Source organism: Gekko japonicus, unplaced genomic scaffold (assembly GCF_001447785.1).
Source record: "Gekko japonicus isolate JY-2015 unplaced genomic scaffold, Gekko_japonicus_V1.1 scaffold2118, whole genome shotgun sequence".
Lineage (NCBI taxonomy): Eukaryota > Metazoa > Chordata > Lepidosauria > Squamata > Gekkonidae > Gekko > Gekko japonicus.
The window spans coordinates 54,912-74,311 of record NW_015164257.1 but is presented as its reverse complement, the minus strand read 5'-3'; the positions used below and the strand labels follow the sequence as shown (position 1 = coordinate 74,311).

General features: G+C 42.2%; 1 protein-coding gene across 1 annotated transcript in view; it reads left to right on the top strand.

Annotated features, from left to right (window-relative positions):
* PA2G4 (proliferation-associated 2G4) overlaps positions 1-19,400 on the top strand; it is a 20,322-nt gene that overhangs the window by 433 nt on the left and 489 nt on the right. The window contains exons 2-12 of the mRNA XM_015408693.1: positions 3,093-3,221; positions 4,737-4,842; positions 6,004-6,073; positions 7,974-8,066; positions 9,095-9,158; positions 12,254-12,332; positions 12,505-12,583; positions 12,877-13,010; positions 13,646-13,740; positions 15,627-15,754; positions 18,851-18,904. Of these exons, the coding sequence (XP_015264179.1) occupies positions 3,093-3,221; positions 4,737-4,842; positions 6,004-6,073; positions 7,974-8,066; positions 9,095-9,158; positions 12,254-12,332; positions 12,505-12,583; positions 12,877-13,010; positions 13,646-13,740; positions 15,627-15,754; positions 18,851-18,904 (1,031 nt within the window). The remainder of the gene's footprint in view (positions 1-3,092; positions 3,222-4,736; positions 4,843-6,003; positions 6,074-7,973; positions 8,067-9,094; positions 9,159-12,253; positions 12,333-12,504; positions 12,584-12,876; positions 13,011-13,645; positions 13,741-15,626; positions 15,755-18,850; positions 18,905-19,400) is intronic.

Here is a 19,400-nt window from a genome sequence, read left to right as displayed (position 1 = left end):
AAAAATGGCATGGGCGGGGGGGGGGGGGGGGCGGGGGGGGGGGGGGACGAAGCCCTTCCCGTGCCTACCTTGGACTGGAGTGAGTTCGTGCCAGTTGCAGGAGGGCAGGAGCTCTGGGTTCGTTCCCCGCCAACGCCAGTTCTTGGGGACGGGGGGAGTCCTCCATTGCTCCCGTGAGAGGCGAAGCGTCCTTGGTTGTAGTAGGAGAGGAACCCCACGCATGGCGGATTTTCTTTTTTCCTCCACTCCCTCCCGCCAACGAGTTAACCCCCCCCCCTTAGAAAGAGTTTAAACACTCCTGTTTAGTATCAACCTTGTCAATAAATTACTGCCCCACGTTTTGGGTGGAGCGAAGGAATTCAGTAGTAACTTGAACTGCTCCCCCTCCTAGACACACTTCTTTTGTTTTTAAACGCGTGTTCAAGCTGATTTCTCCGGCTGGGGAGGGAACAGTTGGTTTTGCAGGATCCCCCCGGGGAATGGAGCCGTCTTCCTCCGGGAACTGGTTAAGGCACATGGTCTGCGACTTGCCATGTGCTGCTGGCGCTCTCTCTCGTTCACTGTCTTCCTACATCCTGGCTTCCTCCCAGGTTTCCCCTTTTGTTTAAGGTTGAATTCTTGCTTCTGATCAGAACACACACGCACACTCTCTCTCCTCCACGTACTGTAGGAAGTTGATGATTCGGCATGCAGGGAAAGATAGAAAGGGTAACAGGAATCCTCTTTCACAGTTCGGCCTCTACTTGCCTGTGTTTTAGTGGTGTGCATGTGTGTAGGTATGTGCTCTCCCTTTCGCAAACCGGAAAAAAAGTCTGTGTGTATATATAGCACAGGACTTATAGGCTTGAGAAGTTCCTAAGAGTAGGCAAACACACTCACTGGGTGGGAAATAAAATACCCTGGCTTGCAGTATTAGGTGACAAAAGCCTACATCAGACTTAACAACTTTCATTTTATTTTGACTCTACCAGTGGTGGTGACTGGGAGCTTCACCAGAATACATCTTATTTAAAGATAAACTGACCCCATGGCCTGCCTAAAATAACCTTTGTTGGAGTGGGCAATGTAAAGGGGGGGAGGGCTTCAGAATCGAGAAATTCTAGGGTTTTTTTAAGATTAAATTTTTAAACATAAGTTTGAAATAAACTTATTTCCTTTTATGCCAACTTCAGTGAAATTGTTAAAGTGATACTGTTAGGACCTAACAAAACTGCTATTACAGAGTAATGAAAATATTTATGTGGCCTTAATTTGGGATCATTTTGCTGAAGATCCAAGTGCTACTTTATCTGTAACCCAGTTTGCATCTTGTTTGCAAAGTTAATGGGATCAGGTTTGTACACAACTGATGAAGTATCTCGGATGGGATATTACTCACAGGAGAGAATAATAATAATAATCTGGTATTTAAACTGCAAATACTACATCAAATTCATGCTACTTCATCCAAAATTAACACCTGCCTATCAAAAGCCAGCCCAGAGGAAAAGGTCTGAAAACCTCTCTGGCTTGGATGACTCTCCAGACAAAGCACTTCCATAGATGTAGGAAGACACCTTAATTAGATGTTAAATTCTATTACTGTCTTATGCTTACCATAAATTAATCTTTTTATCTTAAGTGAGGTGGTTGTTGTATGAGTAGTAATATACAGAGTTTATAGGGTTTACAGTTAGAGAACTCTTAGTTATGCATAAAAGTTTCAAGCTGTCCTGAAACTTCTGTGAGTTTTAAAAGCCAGTTACGTGACGGGGGCAACCTTGTCACTGCAGGCAGAATTAGACCTATGGTTCTCTGGATTGTTCACGTGCTCAGTGTTTCCTTTTTTAAAAGGATGTGAGAGTTGACATAGTATTTGATATTCAAGAGTGTTCTAAAAGACTATGGTGGACTAGGATTTTTTAGAATATGGATCCCTTGTAGTCAGATGTTATTTTGAAAAACTACTGTAACTTACTCTGAGCCCATGGGATACAGCAGAGTTTAAATAGGTGTTTCAGGTAATGTTAATGGTTTCATAATCTTTAGATGAGATTGGTAAAAGTATCTCAGTTTGACAGTATCCCAATTTGACTGTCACCAGTTTACCTATAGGGTAAATGTATATTAAAGAAACAGCTGATCTGAGAATAGAGCCTGACTTGAAACCAAGCCCCTACTATGCATTGACAGCTGGTTGATGGCCACATTCTGCTTATCTTTCTTATTCAAATAGTTTTGTAGACTTTACTACATGACCTACTAAAATAAATTGTCCACAAATGCAGAATGTATGCTTATTTCAGCTTTAAACAAATTTAACAGTTCATAGAACAAAGAATACATTTTATATCTTCTGATTTCTCTGGCACCCTAATTTTGGGTATTGGCTACAGTTCATCCAAAAATAGATTTGTTGAGTTCTGTAAATATAGAACGTTCTACTCCCTAAACTCTAGAATGGCATGATAATAAGCACAGTTTAAACAGATAGTAAGCACTGTTTGTTAAACTACATTAACTTCAGTGGAAGGAACCTGAGGACTGATTCAGCACAGAACTGCAGAAACAAACAAACTCCCAATGTGGCAGCTTAGTTGATAGTGATGTAAACTGTGGGTCCAATGAACATTTGTCAAGATAACACCTATTATACATTATAATTTTCAAAATCCATTGTAGTGGCTCATTGTTGCCTTCATTCTTCACCATGTTCACTCTGAAGTAAGTCTTACTGATCTCATTAGAATGTTCTTTCAAGTATGTATGCTTAGGATTGTGTTAATGCACATCTGTGGCCTTCAAATAGGAAGGAAACTTCAGCTACTCTAGATCTGTTTATCAAACAGACCCTTCACTGTGTGTAAATAGAGAGAGAATATTAGACAGGTGGTTGACATCACAGGAACCTCTTCTTTCTGCCTGTAGATGAAAGGTAACTTAGTAAAATCTGAGCTAAAAGGTTCTTAAAACTCAGTTAATTTTGTTGTCCTGATCATGTTTATGTGGCACTAATATTAAGTGTTTCTGTAACTGCATTTTTCTACGCTTCATAGACTTGTATAATTTTATACAACTGTAAAGAGTACAAAAATATTTATGTTGAACCACAGGAGTCTTGCGTACTGTCGTGGAAGCAGCAAAATCAGGAGTGTCTGTCCTCAGTTTATGTGAGAAAGGGGATGCCATGATCATGGAAGAGACGGGCAAAATCTTCAAGAAGGAGAAAGAGATGAAGAAAGGTAATGTACAGTATCAAAACTTTATTTTTTTTAATATACAACATACTTTAAATAGCATTCATTATCACCATTATTCAACTCTCCTATCTTAATGTGGTGAGGGCTCTTCTTAGCTGCTCAGTGTGCTGTACTAGTTTGTATTCCAGAGCTGAATTAATAACTTCCATTCATGCAGAGGGGATTATATTTCAGAGCTCAAGGCATGTCATTTTGCCAAACTGGAATTTTTATGCAAATCTTGCCTTTAGAGGAAGAGTCACAGCAAACTCGGAAGGGGAAGATTGAGGTTGTGATTATTCCAATCCCAATATGCCTGGTTTGATGCTGGGCATCAGATTATCTCCCCCCCCCCCACCTTGAAACATTGCAGAATTTTAAAAAGCTGGTCTGAAACCCAGCCTAAGTCAAGTCTGCTTGATAATTTCAAAATAGAGTATAAATTTGAAATAACTGTTGCCATCTGACCTACTGTCTCCCTGAAGGCACAAGGCAATTGGTATTTAAAGTCTTGTAGTGTGTTCTTAACTACTTAGAAGAAAACAGAAACGGAATCCAAGAATTCTTGGCTCTGTCCAGAACCTTGGTTGAAATTTGCCTTGTCGTCAGTAATAGTTGGCTCATCTGGAGCTGCTATATCAGTGTTTTGAAAGGAAGAGTGCATCCTCATTTTGCATAGCAATGTTACTGTCAAGTACTATAGCTTCTTCATATTGATGGACTGATTACAATCAAGTAGACAGCACTATAGGAGGATCAAAGTTACTTTAAATTTTATGGTGTTTACTGCAGTAGTGAAATTCTTCTCTGTACAATGCTGTGGGATTGAATTAAAGTTATATAAGTTTCCCTAAAATATTCCAAAAGATATAAAACTTCATGGTTGCACCATTGGTAAGCATGGTAGGTAAGGGCTGATAATGAAGCTAATTACTGTAGCATATTTTGCCAGTGCAAGTACAGTTTCTAATGGCTAGATGCAGTTTTCTGAACACATAATATTCTGTAGTTGTTTCATGTGATCAGGTTCGTTTTGCCTTTTTACTGAAAGGCAGGTGGACCCACCAGCTGCATTGTGATATTTTGAAAATTATCTTTTGAAAAGGCAGTGCATTGCTATCTGCAAAAGTGGTTCATACCCCATTAGTTGTTTTAGGTTACACCTTGGGTGTCTCCCTCTGAGCACTGACTAAACCAATATCATTTTAAGCTGGGGAAGCTACTAAAGCTACAAGACAGGTTGGTGCAGCTGTAGTGGTTCTTGTACCACTCACAGTGTCGGCAGGGGAAAAAAAGGATAGCATTCCAGACTGGTAGTTATGATCTCTCTCATGTGCAGGACCGGTCTAGTGTTTAAATTACTTACAGGTGTTTGTGCCACCACCTTAGATTGCTGCTTTGTAGCATGGAGTAAAGGTAACAGCTTTAGAAACACATTTTTATTTGAAGTGAGTGTGGGTAAGTGTACAGGGCTTGTGTAAATGGTATGACCTCACCACTGCTCCCTTTTTTGTATAGGTATTGCCTTCCCCACAAGTATATCGGTAAATAACTGTGTCTGTCACTTCTCCCCTTTGAAGAGTGACCAGGATTACATCCTCAAAGATGGTGACTTGGTCAAAATGTAAGCATCTAAATTCACTTTCTTGGGTTATCTCTTAGCTTGCTAAATTTGCTCACAGCTATATACCATGTTGCTCTTAAGAGTGTGAAGACTTGCATGCAGTGCAGTCTGTGAGGCCTGAGGGTTCTTATTAGTTCTAAGAATGGCAGCCTGCACTTGAGAAAAAACTTCTAAATTGCTGAAATAAACTTGGATTGGTAATCACAAGCATTTGAATTAATGAAAATAAGGTCGCAAGCAATAAGCACAAATTAATTCTGTCACACATTTTTTTCTAATATTTGAAACAAAATATTGAGAGTTGACCATGTTTTTTCACGAAATGTTGAATCTGCATGACACCCTAGAGTACCACCTAATCCTACCCCACAGACTTCGAGAGAAAGCTGTGAAATGGCTTTATTTTATTAAAATTTTAATTTTAATTTGAACTACTGCTAGACATCTGTCATCTAGTTCTATTTTAGTTGGTGGTCCTTTCTCCCCCCCCCCCACCGCACCCCTATCTATCAATTTTTGGGGTATTTGGTTTTATTGATTTCCATTGCTTTATCTTACTTTTTGGTATACTGATTTTGTATACACACCGCCTTGAGCCCTTCAGCATATAGGTGGGCTATAAACTGAAATAGCAAAGGAAATATTGGTAGCATATTAAACTAAAATGTGGAATCTAACTGTAGGTCTCCAGCTCATTTTTGTTGTTGTTGTGGTCCTCATTGTTGAGTAAGTGGTCTTGTTTCTGCAGCCACTGAAGCCTGTGCAGTTAGGAGTAGATGTGTCAAAACGTGCCTTACACAGTCCGGGGAGGAGCCCCTCCAGCAGTAGCCTTTCACATGGCATCCCCAAAGTCTTTTGAAGAACTAGGAGTCGCATTCGTTTGTTTGCACAGGGGTGGAATTTTTTCATATGCTATGGATTTTTCTTAGTAAATAATACAAAACTGGATGATACTGCCCAGCTTGCCAAGTAGAAATTGTTCCTTAGCTGTCATAGAACAAACTGTTGATTGTGCACAGCCTATAAAGTGGATTTATAGGGTTGGCCAGTTGCAGTCAATCGGCTTGTAAGTAAAGCATTTAGAGATTTAGGTGTCAAACAGAGTTCCTTGTTTCCCTATGAGCTTAAACCTAGTTTTTCTTTTTCTTTTTTGCATTGCAGAGACCTGGGAGTCCATGTTGATGGCTTCATAGCAAATGTAGCACATAGTTTTGTCATTGATGCTTTGAAGGTAAATCTCCTGCATGTCTTGTTGAAATAAATCACGTGCCTATGCTGCTTTCAAGTTAGGTCTTGGTCTATAGAAGGAGCTCGTGTAAGCTGCATGCTTGAATAGAACGAGTTTGAGAGTGACTCTTGCCAGCACAAATTACAGTGAGTCAGTGTTAAGGGAGCTGGCCCTGCTGGTGGATCTCCTGATGGCACCAGGGTTTTGGCCATTGTATGACACAGAGGGTTGGACTGGATGTGCCATTGTCCTGATCCAACATGGCTTCTCTTATGTTCTTAGCTGTGTAAGAAACACTAAAGTCCTAAAGGAGAACCTTCTCCTTCAGTGGGGGGAAGTCATCCAGTAACTGGTTAGGTCACGCCTCTGCTCGCTCGATAGGCTATGCAAATTTCTTTTGTTGCATGGCTCCTATTGGAGTGGCCCTGGCTGACCTCTCCAGTTTTTCTGCATAGCCCTGCGCTTGATAGGACGTCTGGAGCTCCTGCTCCAAGCCTTATCACAGCAAAGTAGCTAGGACAAAGAAAAAACCTTAAATAACTTTAAAATCTGCCAGGCTCGTACCGTGCACACTCAGCTGACTGCTGGGGACCGACGGCTAAGGACCCTAGGACCCAGAGGACGACACCAGGAGCAGGAAGAGCCGGCCTCACATCCTCGGGCACGGGAGAGGATTTGATGCAGGAATAGTGTTTGGATATTTTATTCAATGTGCATGTCCATTGGGTTAGGTGCCTGAGACACTGGATCGTTCTTGCACATTTGAATCATTTAGATATTTCTGAAAGATACCACATAGTATTGGTAGATCTATATGAGCGAGTAACATGTTCTTCTAAATCAGTCAAGTTTCTGTCAGGATGGTCTTCAGGGCACTTAAATAATGACTTCCAATTTGGATTTGCCAAATTCTTGTATCTCTTTAAAGTCATTTTCTGCAGCAGAATGCTTATGTGTTACTTAATGCTGAGGATGTTTTTCGTGGATAAATTTGCCATTACTATATCTGCAAATTACTGCATTTACTGCTATTAACAGCCATACTGAACCCTATTGATCAGTCACTCAGTGGATGCCATACAATAATGTATAAGTGGCATGTCCTGTTAAATTGGTCCAAAATTGTCAGGTAAGCAAAATTTAAGATTAAATTCTAGGTAAACCCCCCCTTTTTTAAAAACTATTTTTTTAAATTTGTACTTAAGTGGTATCTCTGGCAGCTAATTTTTTTGAGTCCATCTTCTATCTCACACAATCTGGTGCTGGTAAATCATGGTATGGACAGGTGTTTTTCCTACAGTTTGGTGTAGTGGTTAAGTGTGCAGACTCTAATCTGGGAGAACCGGGTTTGATTCCCCACTCTTCCACTTGCACCTGCTGATGTGACCTTGGGTCAGTTACAAGCTCTGGCACAGCTGTCCTTGAAAAAGAGCAGTTTGTGTCAGAGTTCTCTCAGCCCCACTCACCTCACAGGGTGTCTGTTGTGGGGAGGGGAAGGGAAAGGAGTTTGTAAGCTGCTCTGAGACTCCAAGTGAAGGGCGGGGTATAAATCCAATCTCTTCTTCTTCTACTTGTCTGTTGGGCTTCTTCAACCATGGCTGGTGCTAGTTGAGCACTTAGGACAAAAGTATGGCCCATGGATGTTGGGACTTCTTTTAAATCCCTTTTCAATTAAAAATAAAGCAAAATGCTTAATGTATAATCCAGCCAAAATTTAGTGGTTGACTTCAGAAGGAAAGACTTGAATGGTGGTTAAACTGTTTCATTGAAATCCATAGCATAAGATGATTTAGGTAGATTGTGGCCTTGATGTTATGTATGCTGTCCCAAATTCCTCAATACACTTTTCCTCCTGGCAGTGAATGAGTAAACAGTAATAGCTAATTTCCTCCCACCCTTTCAGGAAACCCCAGTGACCGGTCGCAAAGCTGATGTCATCAAAGCAGCTCACCTCTGTGCTGAAGCTGCCTTGCGTTTGGTCAAGCCTGGAAACCAGGTGAGAGTAGATGGCTAACCTTCACATGGGTTTTCTTCCATCAGGTTGCTGGAGGTAGGCAAGGTCCATGAGCATCTTGATCTGAATGCAGAAATATATGTGTGTGTGTGTATTTTATTCTGTGAGGAGCTATTAATGTGTGTGGGGAATCTGGGTGGCTGGACTAAGAAAGCTCTCTGGGGTGAATTAGGCCTTTTATTGGAGTGTTCTGCTGTGGCTTTTATACTGTAAGAGGTTTTGGCTACCAGGCAGTATTTGAGCCTTGCTAGTGAAAAGATGGTGGCTGTTAGGAGAATCCCTCCTCCCTCTTTTCTTCTTTCTCATTCAAACGCCTGGCAACTCTGGCAACTATATGTGTATTTGTATTCCCTCTTGGAGCTGTATCACTAGCTTGAAGTTCTGCTTTCACCTATTTGATAATTCCAGCTTTATCTTCTAATCTGAGGCAGCATTTGTGTGAAAAGTGGAATTTCTTTGTTTACTGTCCCTGCCATTGATTTCATTAATATGCACCTCACTTGTCAAGCTTATATAGTAATTTTAGACGAAAAACATGGAGGTGCCTTATAGTGAATCAGACCACTGTAATCCATCAAGGTCAATATTGTCTACTCAGACTGGTAGCAGCTCTCCAGGGTCATTCACATCTCCTTCTACCTGGTCCTTTCAACTGGAGATGCCAGGGATTGAACCTTGGATTTTCTGCATGCCAAGCGGATGCTCTACAACTGAACTGCAGCCCTTCCTGAATTTCAGTGTCGATTAATTTCTGTCTAGCCTTTTGCTGTTCTGTATGAATACAGCAATCTTCTGTGTTGCTTTTCATTAAGTATTAGGGTACTTGTACTACAGAGTAATTTTTTTGTTGCTGCCTTAACATTTATAGTTGAGTGGAGGAGTACGCATGACTGTTTGGGATCTCCATAATAACTGATGGGAAATATGTTAAGGTAGAAATAGGGTTTGGTCACCGCTTTCGCAGTAGAACATGCACAAATTAAATGCCTGTATCTTGTCTCTTTCAACAGAACTCACAAGTGACAGATGCCTGGAACAAGATAGCTCATTCATTTAACTGCACACCAATTGAAGGTAGGGCTTGGCTGACTGAAGAATGAAGTGACACAGAGCAGAAATAGAAGAGCATTAATCATAAGCAGTGATCCTTGACCTAGGCAGCTTGAAGTTTTGGAAGCGTTAACTACTGAGCGTGACAGCATATCGCCTTTAGATGCCCAAATTGCTTTTGGTATGCTTCACATAATTCTTTCAGCTGATCATGGCACGAATTGCCTCGTCTTCGAACCTGCCCATTTGGATAGCAGGGGAAATGATTTAATGTGCAAATCACAATCTGGAGATGGAGATATTTGTAAAATGCTTTGAGAACCTTTGCTAGAAGCTGCAATAGATAAAGCATAGTGATACACTGAATCCTTTTCCTTCCTAGCTGTGGCTCTAAAGAGATGCAAGTCACCTTGGGGACCAATTCAGCCAAACAAGCCCAAGGAGGAGATGTGTGTTGAGAAGGGATCATGGGAATGTATTTTGGCATGAGTTCTGTAGTGGTGATGTCAACATAAAAGAAATATGCTCTTTCAGTGATGTGAATGTCTCACTAAAATGTGTTTAGCCTCCAGTCAAACTGTCATATATAAGCTCATTGGACAGCCCTGTCAGCTCACTGCAAAGAATTGCAGTTTCAAGGCTAAGCTATTATACCAATGTGATGCCTTTTAGACTTGATATTTTCCTTTCTATAGAGGAAAAATGTAACAATACAGTGAAGAGGTGGCTGCTTATGCCATCAAGGGAATCTAAGCAGCTACTGTTTTGGAAACATACAAGTGCCATAATCATCCAGTCACTGGCAGCAGTATAAGAGTTTATAAGACTAAACAGGATTCTTTTCTTTCTGGATCAAACCTTTTCTTGCTGCATGAGTAGTTGTCCTCCCTTAAGTAGAAAGGTGTTGATTCCTTGCTCCTGATTTGTGATTTAGAGGACAGGTGAGGAATGGCTTGGGGTTGGGTCTGAAGATGGAAACATGCTGCAGAGCAAAAGGGATATTTGTATGCTGGGAAAACCTGCTCCAGTCAGGTTGAGTGGCTCTGTAGTGTCTTGTATAGTGACACTGATTTCTACGCGTCACAACTGCTAGACTCTGAATTCCAGATTTAATTAGATTTTTTTGAAAGGTCCATTCAGTTTTAAATCCGATGGGCTGCTAGCAGGCCCTTTTTCTGACTGGTCATCTGGCTCCAGGGGAGTTCCAAACGCCTTGTTAATTGCAATCCATTTGTACCTCTGAGGAAATATATATATGGCTCCTGCAAGCCTGTCAATGGGGAGAGTGGGAGAATGCTTGCATTATGTTCGCTGTTGCTTCTCCTCTCCTTGGATTTAGAGGCATGGAGTTGGGGGTTAGCCTCTTACGCTATTTTTGTGATGAGATTCTCAGAGCTGATTCACATGTTACATTTTTAGATGTATGTGTATGTTTTTTATGCTTTTAATTGAGCAAAGATGCATTAAACTGTGTCAGTACCTGAAAGTGAATTGCAAGAAGAGGAGGGAGAAGGAGTAATATGGTGAGCTGAGATAGGAGGCTCTAAGAAGCTTGTTGACAAATACGGGTTTGCCTCTGCATAGTTCCTAATGACCATGAAATGCAGCCTGTTGCTCAGTAATGCTGTCTACTTATAAATATTATGCATGAAAAATAAAATAGAAACTTGTTTAGTTGAGGAGGGGGAATGTAGCACTTTAGAAGCGGGTCCTGAAAAGTACAGTAAGTTTATTCTTCAAAAAATGTTAAACACCATTGAGTTACGGCATGTTGGTGTCCTTATCAGAGTACCATGATCAGCTGAAACTTCCTGTCAAGTGTATAAAGGTAAAGGTTCCCTTGCTCGAAAGCCAGTCGAGTCCGACTCTAGGGTTGCGGTGCTCATCTCCGTTTCAAAGCCGAAGAGCCAGCGCTGTCCGAAGACGTTTCCGTGGTCATGTGGCCGGCATGACTAAACACCAAGGTGCACGGAACGCTGTTACCTTCCCACCGAAGTGGTACCTATTTATCTACTTGCAATTTCTTGCTTTTGAACTGCTAGGTTGGCAGGAGCTGGAACTAGAGACGGGAGCTCACTCCGTCATGCGGCAACCCGGGTCTTGAACTGCTGAACTACTGACCTTCCACAGCCTGCAGTTCAGCGTCTTAACCACTTGAGCCACCGCAGCTCCCAGTGTATACTCAGTAGCTAATCCATCTTGTCCTGTACTGTGTGGGTGGGCCCTCAGCGTGAACCACTGGAATCACAATGCAATCCTGAGCACCCTTCTGAGTCCATTGACTTCAGTGCATTTAGAAGGTCATAATTGTGCTCAGAACTGCACTGTAAATGTTTTATGTGATTTTGCTTTTCAGCAAGGCATGTGGGGAAAAATAACTAGAAGGGGTGCAGATACCAAGTACAGGAAAAGGACTTAAGGGAAGAAAGGGGCAAAAAATGAGGCTGCAGAGAACAAACCAGTGATGAGAATTCAGGGACTTGTAGTAGTGCAGAAATTAAGAGTGTACTATTGAGTACCACTTCGGTGGGAAGGTAACAGCGTTCCGTGCACCTTGGTGTTTAGTCATGACGGCCCTTTGACCGTGGAAACGTCTTCGGACAGCGCTGGCTCTTCGGCTTTGAAACGGAGATGAGCACCGCAACCCTAGAGTCGGATTCGACTGGCTTTCGAGCAAGGGAACCTTTACCTTTTTATTGAGTGCGGAACAAAGACAGGGTTAATTGAGTCAACTAAAAAGTACTGAGTTAAAGATGTGACACGGCACTGTCCTAGAGTCAATGTAGTAATATTTCTGTTTGGAATTAATAAAAATGGAGAAGTGGCCTTCACAAGGATATGAATTGTATTCCAGGCTACTGAAGTCTAAAGATGAGCCCTGAAGTGCTTTAAGGAGCTCAGTTGCTGTAATATCCCACTTCCTCTCATTATTCAAATAGTCTTGATGTGTTGGTTTCTTTCTGTTTGTGTTGAACCATTTGGCAAAGAACAAGACTTTTTAAAGTTTGTTTTTTAGTTTGTTTTTTCTTTTTCAGGCTACAGAATCTTGGAATGTCAGCAACAAGTTGTTCTGTGGTTCTTTGTGGTATAAATGCTAATAGATGTTCTTACCTTGGCAGGGATGCTGTCACACCAGCTAAAGCAGCATGTGATAGATGGTGAGAAGACCATCATTCAGAACCCCTCAGACCAGCAAAGGTATGTATCTCTTGTTTGAGATTGATTGATGCCCTGCAGTTTTGTTTCCTGACATGGTATGAAGGGCGCAGAGATCTGTTGCAAAGGTGAAATGGAAGCCATGACTGTGAATTAGCTAGCTTCATGTAGATAAGGATTTCTACTTCATTTCTCTGTACTTGTTTCTGTCTAGGAAGGACCATGAAAAAGCAGAGTTTGAGGTCCATGAAGTTTATGCCATCGATGTTCTCATCAGCACTGGGGAAGGAAAAGTAAGTGTTCTTTCTTTGTAACTGTTCTGTAAATATGTGGCATAAAAGGTGTGCAATCTGATCTAAACCCATAGTGAGCACATTACCTTCCTGACTAGGTAACTTTTTGTGATGGCTTGGTTTAGTTTTGTTCTGAGAGACTACGTAGCCAAAATGAGCCAGTAACTGATGGTATGCCAGAACTTTCCAGCAAGGGGTATTAAATGTCCCTGTCACTGCATGACCTCCATTTGTATGAGTAAATCTTGAAACAGTGGTATTGAAATAGTATTAAATGGCTTGTATGTCTTTAGGCCAGGGATGCTGGGCAGAGAACTACAATTTACAAAAGGGACCCTTCCAAGCAGTATGGCTTGAAAATGAAAACTTCCCGTGCCTTTTTCAGTGAGGTGGAGAGACGATTTGATGCTATGCCATTCACTCTCAGGTATTCTCCCTTTTTCGTCTCATTTATTTGCTCTCTGAAGATCTTATGCACTTGCTAGCAGGGTCGTTTGCTGAAATGGTTCTTACCATTGCAGCCATGTCTGCTCTGCGTGTTTTAAGGGAAAGGGGATGTTCCAGATAGCTTTGTTATTCTGTGCTGAAGCCTTAAAACTATATGCAGATTGCTGGCCCTGCTTTATAATTAATAAGCAGTTCTGCATATACTGTGAGTTCAGAAAGTCACAATTTTGTACCAAGGCTGTATAAATAGTGCATATTGTGCACACCCACATGTGTTGGTTATTTTGTATAATTCTTCTAGCTGGGGAGGGGAGCGGGAAGCTGTGCAAACTTTATTCCTTGACCACTGGAAATAATATCCATCCACCGTTTTGAAATTCTACACATTCAAGCAGCATTTCCAGCCATGAGAGAGAGAAAATTGAGATGCTGAGGAAGGTGGTGGTATTTTTGTGCCACATTTTATGCCATGTTTTCTACACCTACACAAAATTTGCACACCTGTGATAAGACTCTGCCACTCTGACATTGTAGTGGGCTAGGAAGCAACTTGAAAACATTGAAAAGCCTAGATTGCAGTGTCTGGTTCTTAATCTTTTGTTCTGTTCCATGCAGGGCATTTGAAGATGAAAAGAAGGCCAGGATGGGAGTAGTAGAATGCGCCAAACATGAGCTGCTCCAGCCTTTTAATGTCCTCTATGAGAAGGAAGGTGAGGCCCTGTGACTGGATGTCAGAGCAGTTTTTATCCTAGTAGTTCCAGGAACTAGTTCCTGAGTGCTGTTTTACCATTACAGAGAAGCATTAATATGCTTTCTAATTGGCCCAGTATAGTCCTTGGTTACAGGAGCTCTTAACTGATTGAATCTCGGAACAGAATGTGTGCTAATAATTAACACAATGTTTTTATCCTGCTTTTTAGTACAAAATGATTTATATAGTCGTTACAGGAGCTCTTAACTGATTGAATCTCAGAACAGAATGTGTGCTAATAATTAACGCAATGTTTTTATCCTGCTTTTTAGTACAGAATGATTTATACAGTCTTTTTTTTAAAAATCCAGTTGAGTTTGTGTTTATATGTTAAATGAAGCACAAATGTCTGCACAAAATACCATATTGCATGCACGTACAGCATAAAGGTTAGCTGTGCTGCTGAGAACTCTGTGATCCTGTAGCAAGTGGTGAATGTATCTTTTTAATGTGGCAAGTGCAGTGTGAGATGGGCTCATCTCCGATCTCGCATTGGGCTTTGGTAACACTTGGAAACCGCAAGTGGGCTTTGGTAACACTTGGAAACCGCAAGACTTGCAACTGTGTAATGGTTAGAGTGTTGGGCTAGGATCTGGGAGATCCAGATTCAAATCCCCACTCTGCTGGGAATGCTTGCTGTGGGTGTCCTTGGCCCAGTTGTACACACTAACCTACCTCAAAGGGCTGTTGTGAAGATAAAATGGAGCTGAGGAGAAAGATGTAAGCCATTTTGTGTCTGTATTAGGGAGAAAGGCTCCTTTGGTGGAACAAGATCCCAGAGGAGATCAGGGCCCCGCGGGATCTTTTGCAGTTCCGCCAGGGCCTGTAAAACTGAGCTCTTCCACCAGGCTTTTGGAGCCGCCGCTACCGTTAAGAACTGACAGCTGAGGGTTACAGAGCCCTGTTTTCTCTTGGAATTCTAACAACCGCCTGAGCTAGCCGCCGGAAGGATAATCAAAGAAGACCGAGGAACCGACTGAGAAGAGAGAACTGAGTAACAGCAACCATTATGAAATCAGCGTCACTAGCAATGCTCTCTCTAAGCTCGGTCTCTAAAAGCTGTGGAGTCTACTTTGTGAGCTACTAGCATTAAAGTTGTGAGCGAGCAATTTGGCTGTTGCATAAATTACTTTGCTCTGGAGCCATCCTTCCTGAGCCAAGACAAAAATGTGTGAGCCGGAGGCTAAAAATCTGTGAGCTAGCTCACACTAACTCAGCTTAGAGGGAACACTGGTCACTTGCAATTTACCATATCGTGTGGTCTAAATGGTTTTAGAATTGTTCTAATCTAATTTATGTTTTATTGTAAACTGAGTTGACTTTATGTAAGCTGCCCTGAGCTGGCCTTGGCTTGGGGGTGGGTGGGTAGAAAATCAGTAAATAAATAAAATAAAATGTGGGGTATAAATGTAGTAAATCAATTAAACTGTTTGAAGTTCCTCTGAAGCTTAGCTCAGTGTCAGAGAAGAAAGAGTCTGTGGTTCAGCTAAGAGAGTGGCAGGCTGGATGGCTACCAGGGCTGACTTAAATGTGCAGTGATACAGGAGGAGAGTGTGTGTAGCTTGCCTCTCATTGATGAGAGCCTGCAAAGTCATCCCGCCTCAAAGCACTTAGATGGGCTGAAGCGAGATCAAGAGGGAAGGCAACATCTCTGTTTGCATCACTTGAAAAGCTTACTTGTAGGTCATGCTTCTGTATCTGTGTATTCCTTCTTGGAGCAGATATGTCAGAAGCAAAGCAGTCTTACTCTGCTTTTACTCTGTGTGCTGTTTCTTTTCATGTGTGTTTTGCCCGTGTCTCTATATATCAGTTTTCCTAATACGTTCATGTGTTGATCTTTTCCAGGAGAGTTTGTTGCCCAGTTTAAGTTTACGGTGCTTTTAATGCCCAACGGTCCCATGAGGTTAACCAGTGGCCCCTTTGAGCCTGAACTCTACAAATCTGAATTTGAAGTGCAAGATGCAGACCTGAAGGTCAGTGTAATTATGAGAACTTCTATGCATCCAATCCCCAATTATTAAAAGCCTGTGGGAGCAGATCAGAGAGAGTTGGGCTATGTTTTGAGTCTCCAAGATATATTCTAAGGTGTTGCATAAGAACATAAGAGAAGCCATGTTGGATCGGGCCAATGGCCCATCCAGTCCAACACTCTGTATCACACAGTGGCAAAAAACCAGGTGCCATCAGGAGGTCCACCAGTGGGGCCAGAAGCCCTCCCACTGTTGCCCCCCCAAACACCAAGAATCCAGAGCATCACTAAGAGCCGCTGATGGACCTCTGGTTCAGTCAAGAGATGCTGGGGGAAAGCCTTGCCTCTGGTAAAAATTTGCATACACCTCTCACATTGAGATCAGCTTTTTATTTTAAAAAATGATTGAAGTAACTAGTCAGACTATATGCCAAGTTCAAACTGCTTGCTCTTCCTTCTTGAAGTGAGAGTGTTTTCTACAGAGCTTGTGAAGATTTCTTTTTCAGATAAAAATTGTTAATGATCTGTAAGAACAAGCTGGATTAATTTAAAGAAATAGTTCTGAATTCAAGCCAGCAGTAATTTTTGAAGGCAGTATGTGTACATTCTGGTAGTGGTAGCATTTATCTGTGTAAAGTCAGTAATTCGTAGTAATCTCTGTACAGTCCCACCACTGGGTTCTGCACTGGTGCAGAAGGCAACCCCAGTGTTCTAACCCAAGAATTGGCCTGGGGGGGGGGGGTCCCATCCCTCTGTGCATGCCTCAAGGGACAGGACAGCAGTTCTTTTCTAACTCGTGGTTGTAAGAATTTTTTCTTAGTTTGCTCTAGCTTTCAGGAGTTTTCCTACTTATCCTTCCCTCAGTCCTTTCTCCTCCCTGTACTTTCAAACAGGGGTGTCAGACATATGGCCTGGGGCCGCGAGCAGCCCATCCAGGGCTCTTACCTGGCCCGTGAGCAACTGATGCGAGGGCAGGAAGCTGCTGGGGGGGAGTGGACGCACCTGGTGAGATGTGTGTGTGGTCAAAACTGTCGAAGAAATAGAAAGGAAATTGCTATAGGGCAGGACTGAGACCAAGGTAAAATAGTGTGGCAGGGGGAATGGCAGTGAAGGCTGAGAAAGAGGAGGTGTGGTGCTTTTTCCCTCCTGCCTCCTCTAAACACAGTTCAGTGGAGTAAAAAAATAATATTGATAATTGGGTTTTCCTGTCTCATTTATAAAGTTTATTCTCCAGTACCTGGCATTAAATTTTATGGCACAGATGGCCCGGGCTGATAAAGTAACATTTCTGTCAGATCCGCCCCTCTAAACAAATGAGTTCAACACCTTTGCTTTACGATTTTGTTTTTCTTTATAATAAATTAGCTACTGCTACTTCAACCCTCCCCTTCCCCCCAGTCTGTGAGGCGTATGAAAAATATCCCAGTTTTTGAAAGTGCTGCGATTGCAAAGAAGGAGCCAGTCTTCAGCAGCCACATCCTCTGTGTTTAGGGGAAGGCCATAAAGTTGATTCCCACTCCCGCTGTGCTAAATTCACTAGGCAATCTTGAAGAAGTTGCTCTTTCAGACTCTCTTGTCAGCAAAGTCTGAAGCTTTCCTCCAGCTGAAGAGGCTGCTTAAATTGGAGGGTAGCTGGATCCACCCCTGCTATAACATCCTCTATTCCCAGATAATAGAGAGAGCTGAGCTGGATAAAACACCCTCATAGTGTCATAATGGTCAAGACAACTTGGTTCACTCAGCCTCTACAGTTGCCTAGGGGTCCAGTGTTTCCTCCTTTTTCTCCCAGAGGAGTTGGAACATCTTCCATCACAGGCCTGTAATGTTGGAGCTGATAGTGTGGAGGAACCATGCCTAGTGCGGCAAAATGAAAACACTTCTGTACTTAAAGGTGCTCAGTAACACTTTCCCCAATACAGTCCTTGTGTCAGAGGTGCTGGTATACATTCTTCACCTACAATTCAGTATCTCTTTCTGTCAGTCGACCTGTCAGCAGCTTCTGCCCACCACATTCAAGTTAACAGGCTCTTGTAGTTTCCCAGCTTCATAGTCACAGAAGCTCGTACAGTTGTGTCCTCCAATTCAACACACATCCATCCCTGTGTGGGGTGTTTACCTGATTCTCACTAGGAAAACATTGCAGGATATTGTGCTAGACCAGTTTTCTTTCCTTGCCCCCAAGATGATGGACAATGAACACTTCATTCAAATGTGTGATGAGCCCTATATTTTCTCTTACATTGTACCAAGAATTTCACGAAGGATAACAGACTTTTCTGGTGCAACAGTGGTCCTAGAAAGAGTTCTCAAGTGCCTATCCAGACACTATCCAGGGGGATCCTGTAGCATGACAACTTCTTCCTCACTCTTTTGGAACACTTTCTGCATTGTCCTCCTTTCTCAGAGGTGTGCCTCTGCATGAGGAATACAGAGCTGCAACTTAGATGACAATATTTGGGTAGGCTGTGGTGTGTTCCATAACTTCCTGAAACTAATATTCCACTTCAAGGTAGGTCAGCTTGCTGATCAACCGTAGGTAGGACTGCAGAGACCACAAAGAGAAACATGTTGTTTACCTGAAACAGATGATCTTTGAGGGATCATCTGTGTAGCTGCATAACCTGCCCACCTTCTTCTCCAGGAACTGAGCAGGAAGGCCCCAGCCCCCTCCCCTTCAGGGATGTAAAAAGGGATCATCTCTTCCTACAAGGAGAGGATGTGAGCACCAGTTCTTGGGCGTTATGTTTTGGAGCCTTCTCCAGTGCTTGTGCAGAGCCTGTATATGTGATTGCCCAGATGGGCACTCAAAAAGCATTAGTTACAAGTAAGCAACGTTTTGTTTTGTCAGGTTATGCTGTTTTATAACTCTGTTGTGGACAGCTCTGTATAGACACTGAGGTTCCCCTGTGAAGTCACTTTCTACAAATAGGTGAAAATTGAAGTAGCTGGCTCTGAAAATGTGTAACTCAGCTCTGTGTGAGGCCAAGTGTCAGTCCCAGTGTGTGCCAAACATTCTAGGACTGGCTGTGTTCTGTTATGGCTGGCAGTCAGGCTGCATTCTAGGTATGTCTTCGTTCTTGATGTTTGTCTTCTCTTTTAGGCACTCCTACAGAGCTCAGCAAGCCGTAAGGCCCAGAAAAAGAAGAAAAAGAAGGTAACTGGGTTTGGGGTGTGAGGCTATCATGCATGTCTTTTGAAGTCAGTGAGACCCTAAATTATTATTATCCATGCCTTGTGCCTTTCTAAACAGGCTGCGATTCTCGGATATAGGCTTTAAAGCATTACAGATGCGCTGTATCCAAATAGCCTCTAGGACAAGATCATTTAATGTGTGGGATAGATGAATGCTGTCACTTGATATGTTGTCAGTGGCTAAATGGAGAACATTCAACACTTTTAAATTCTGGAGGCTTTGCTCCAAAAAGAAGCCATCTCGTGATCATGGGTGGAGTTACACAGGTGAAACTTTTAACAGACGCTGATGTGCAAAGATCAGCAGCCATACAAGGAAACTTTCTGATTGCAGAGCAGGCTTGGGATTCCATTGGATAATGTCCTCCCTTTAAAACTATTAATAGCTCAAAAGTTTACTGAATTGGGCCTGAAGTTATATTTTTCCTAAGTGCTAAAGTATTTGACCACAGTTACAA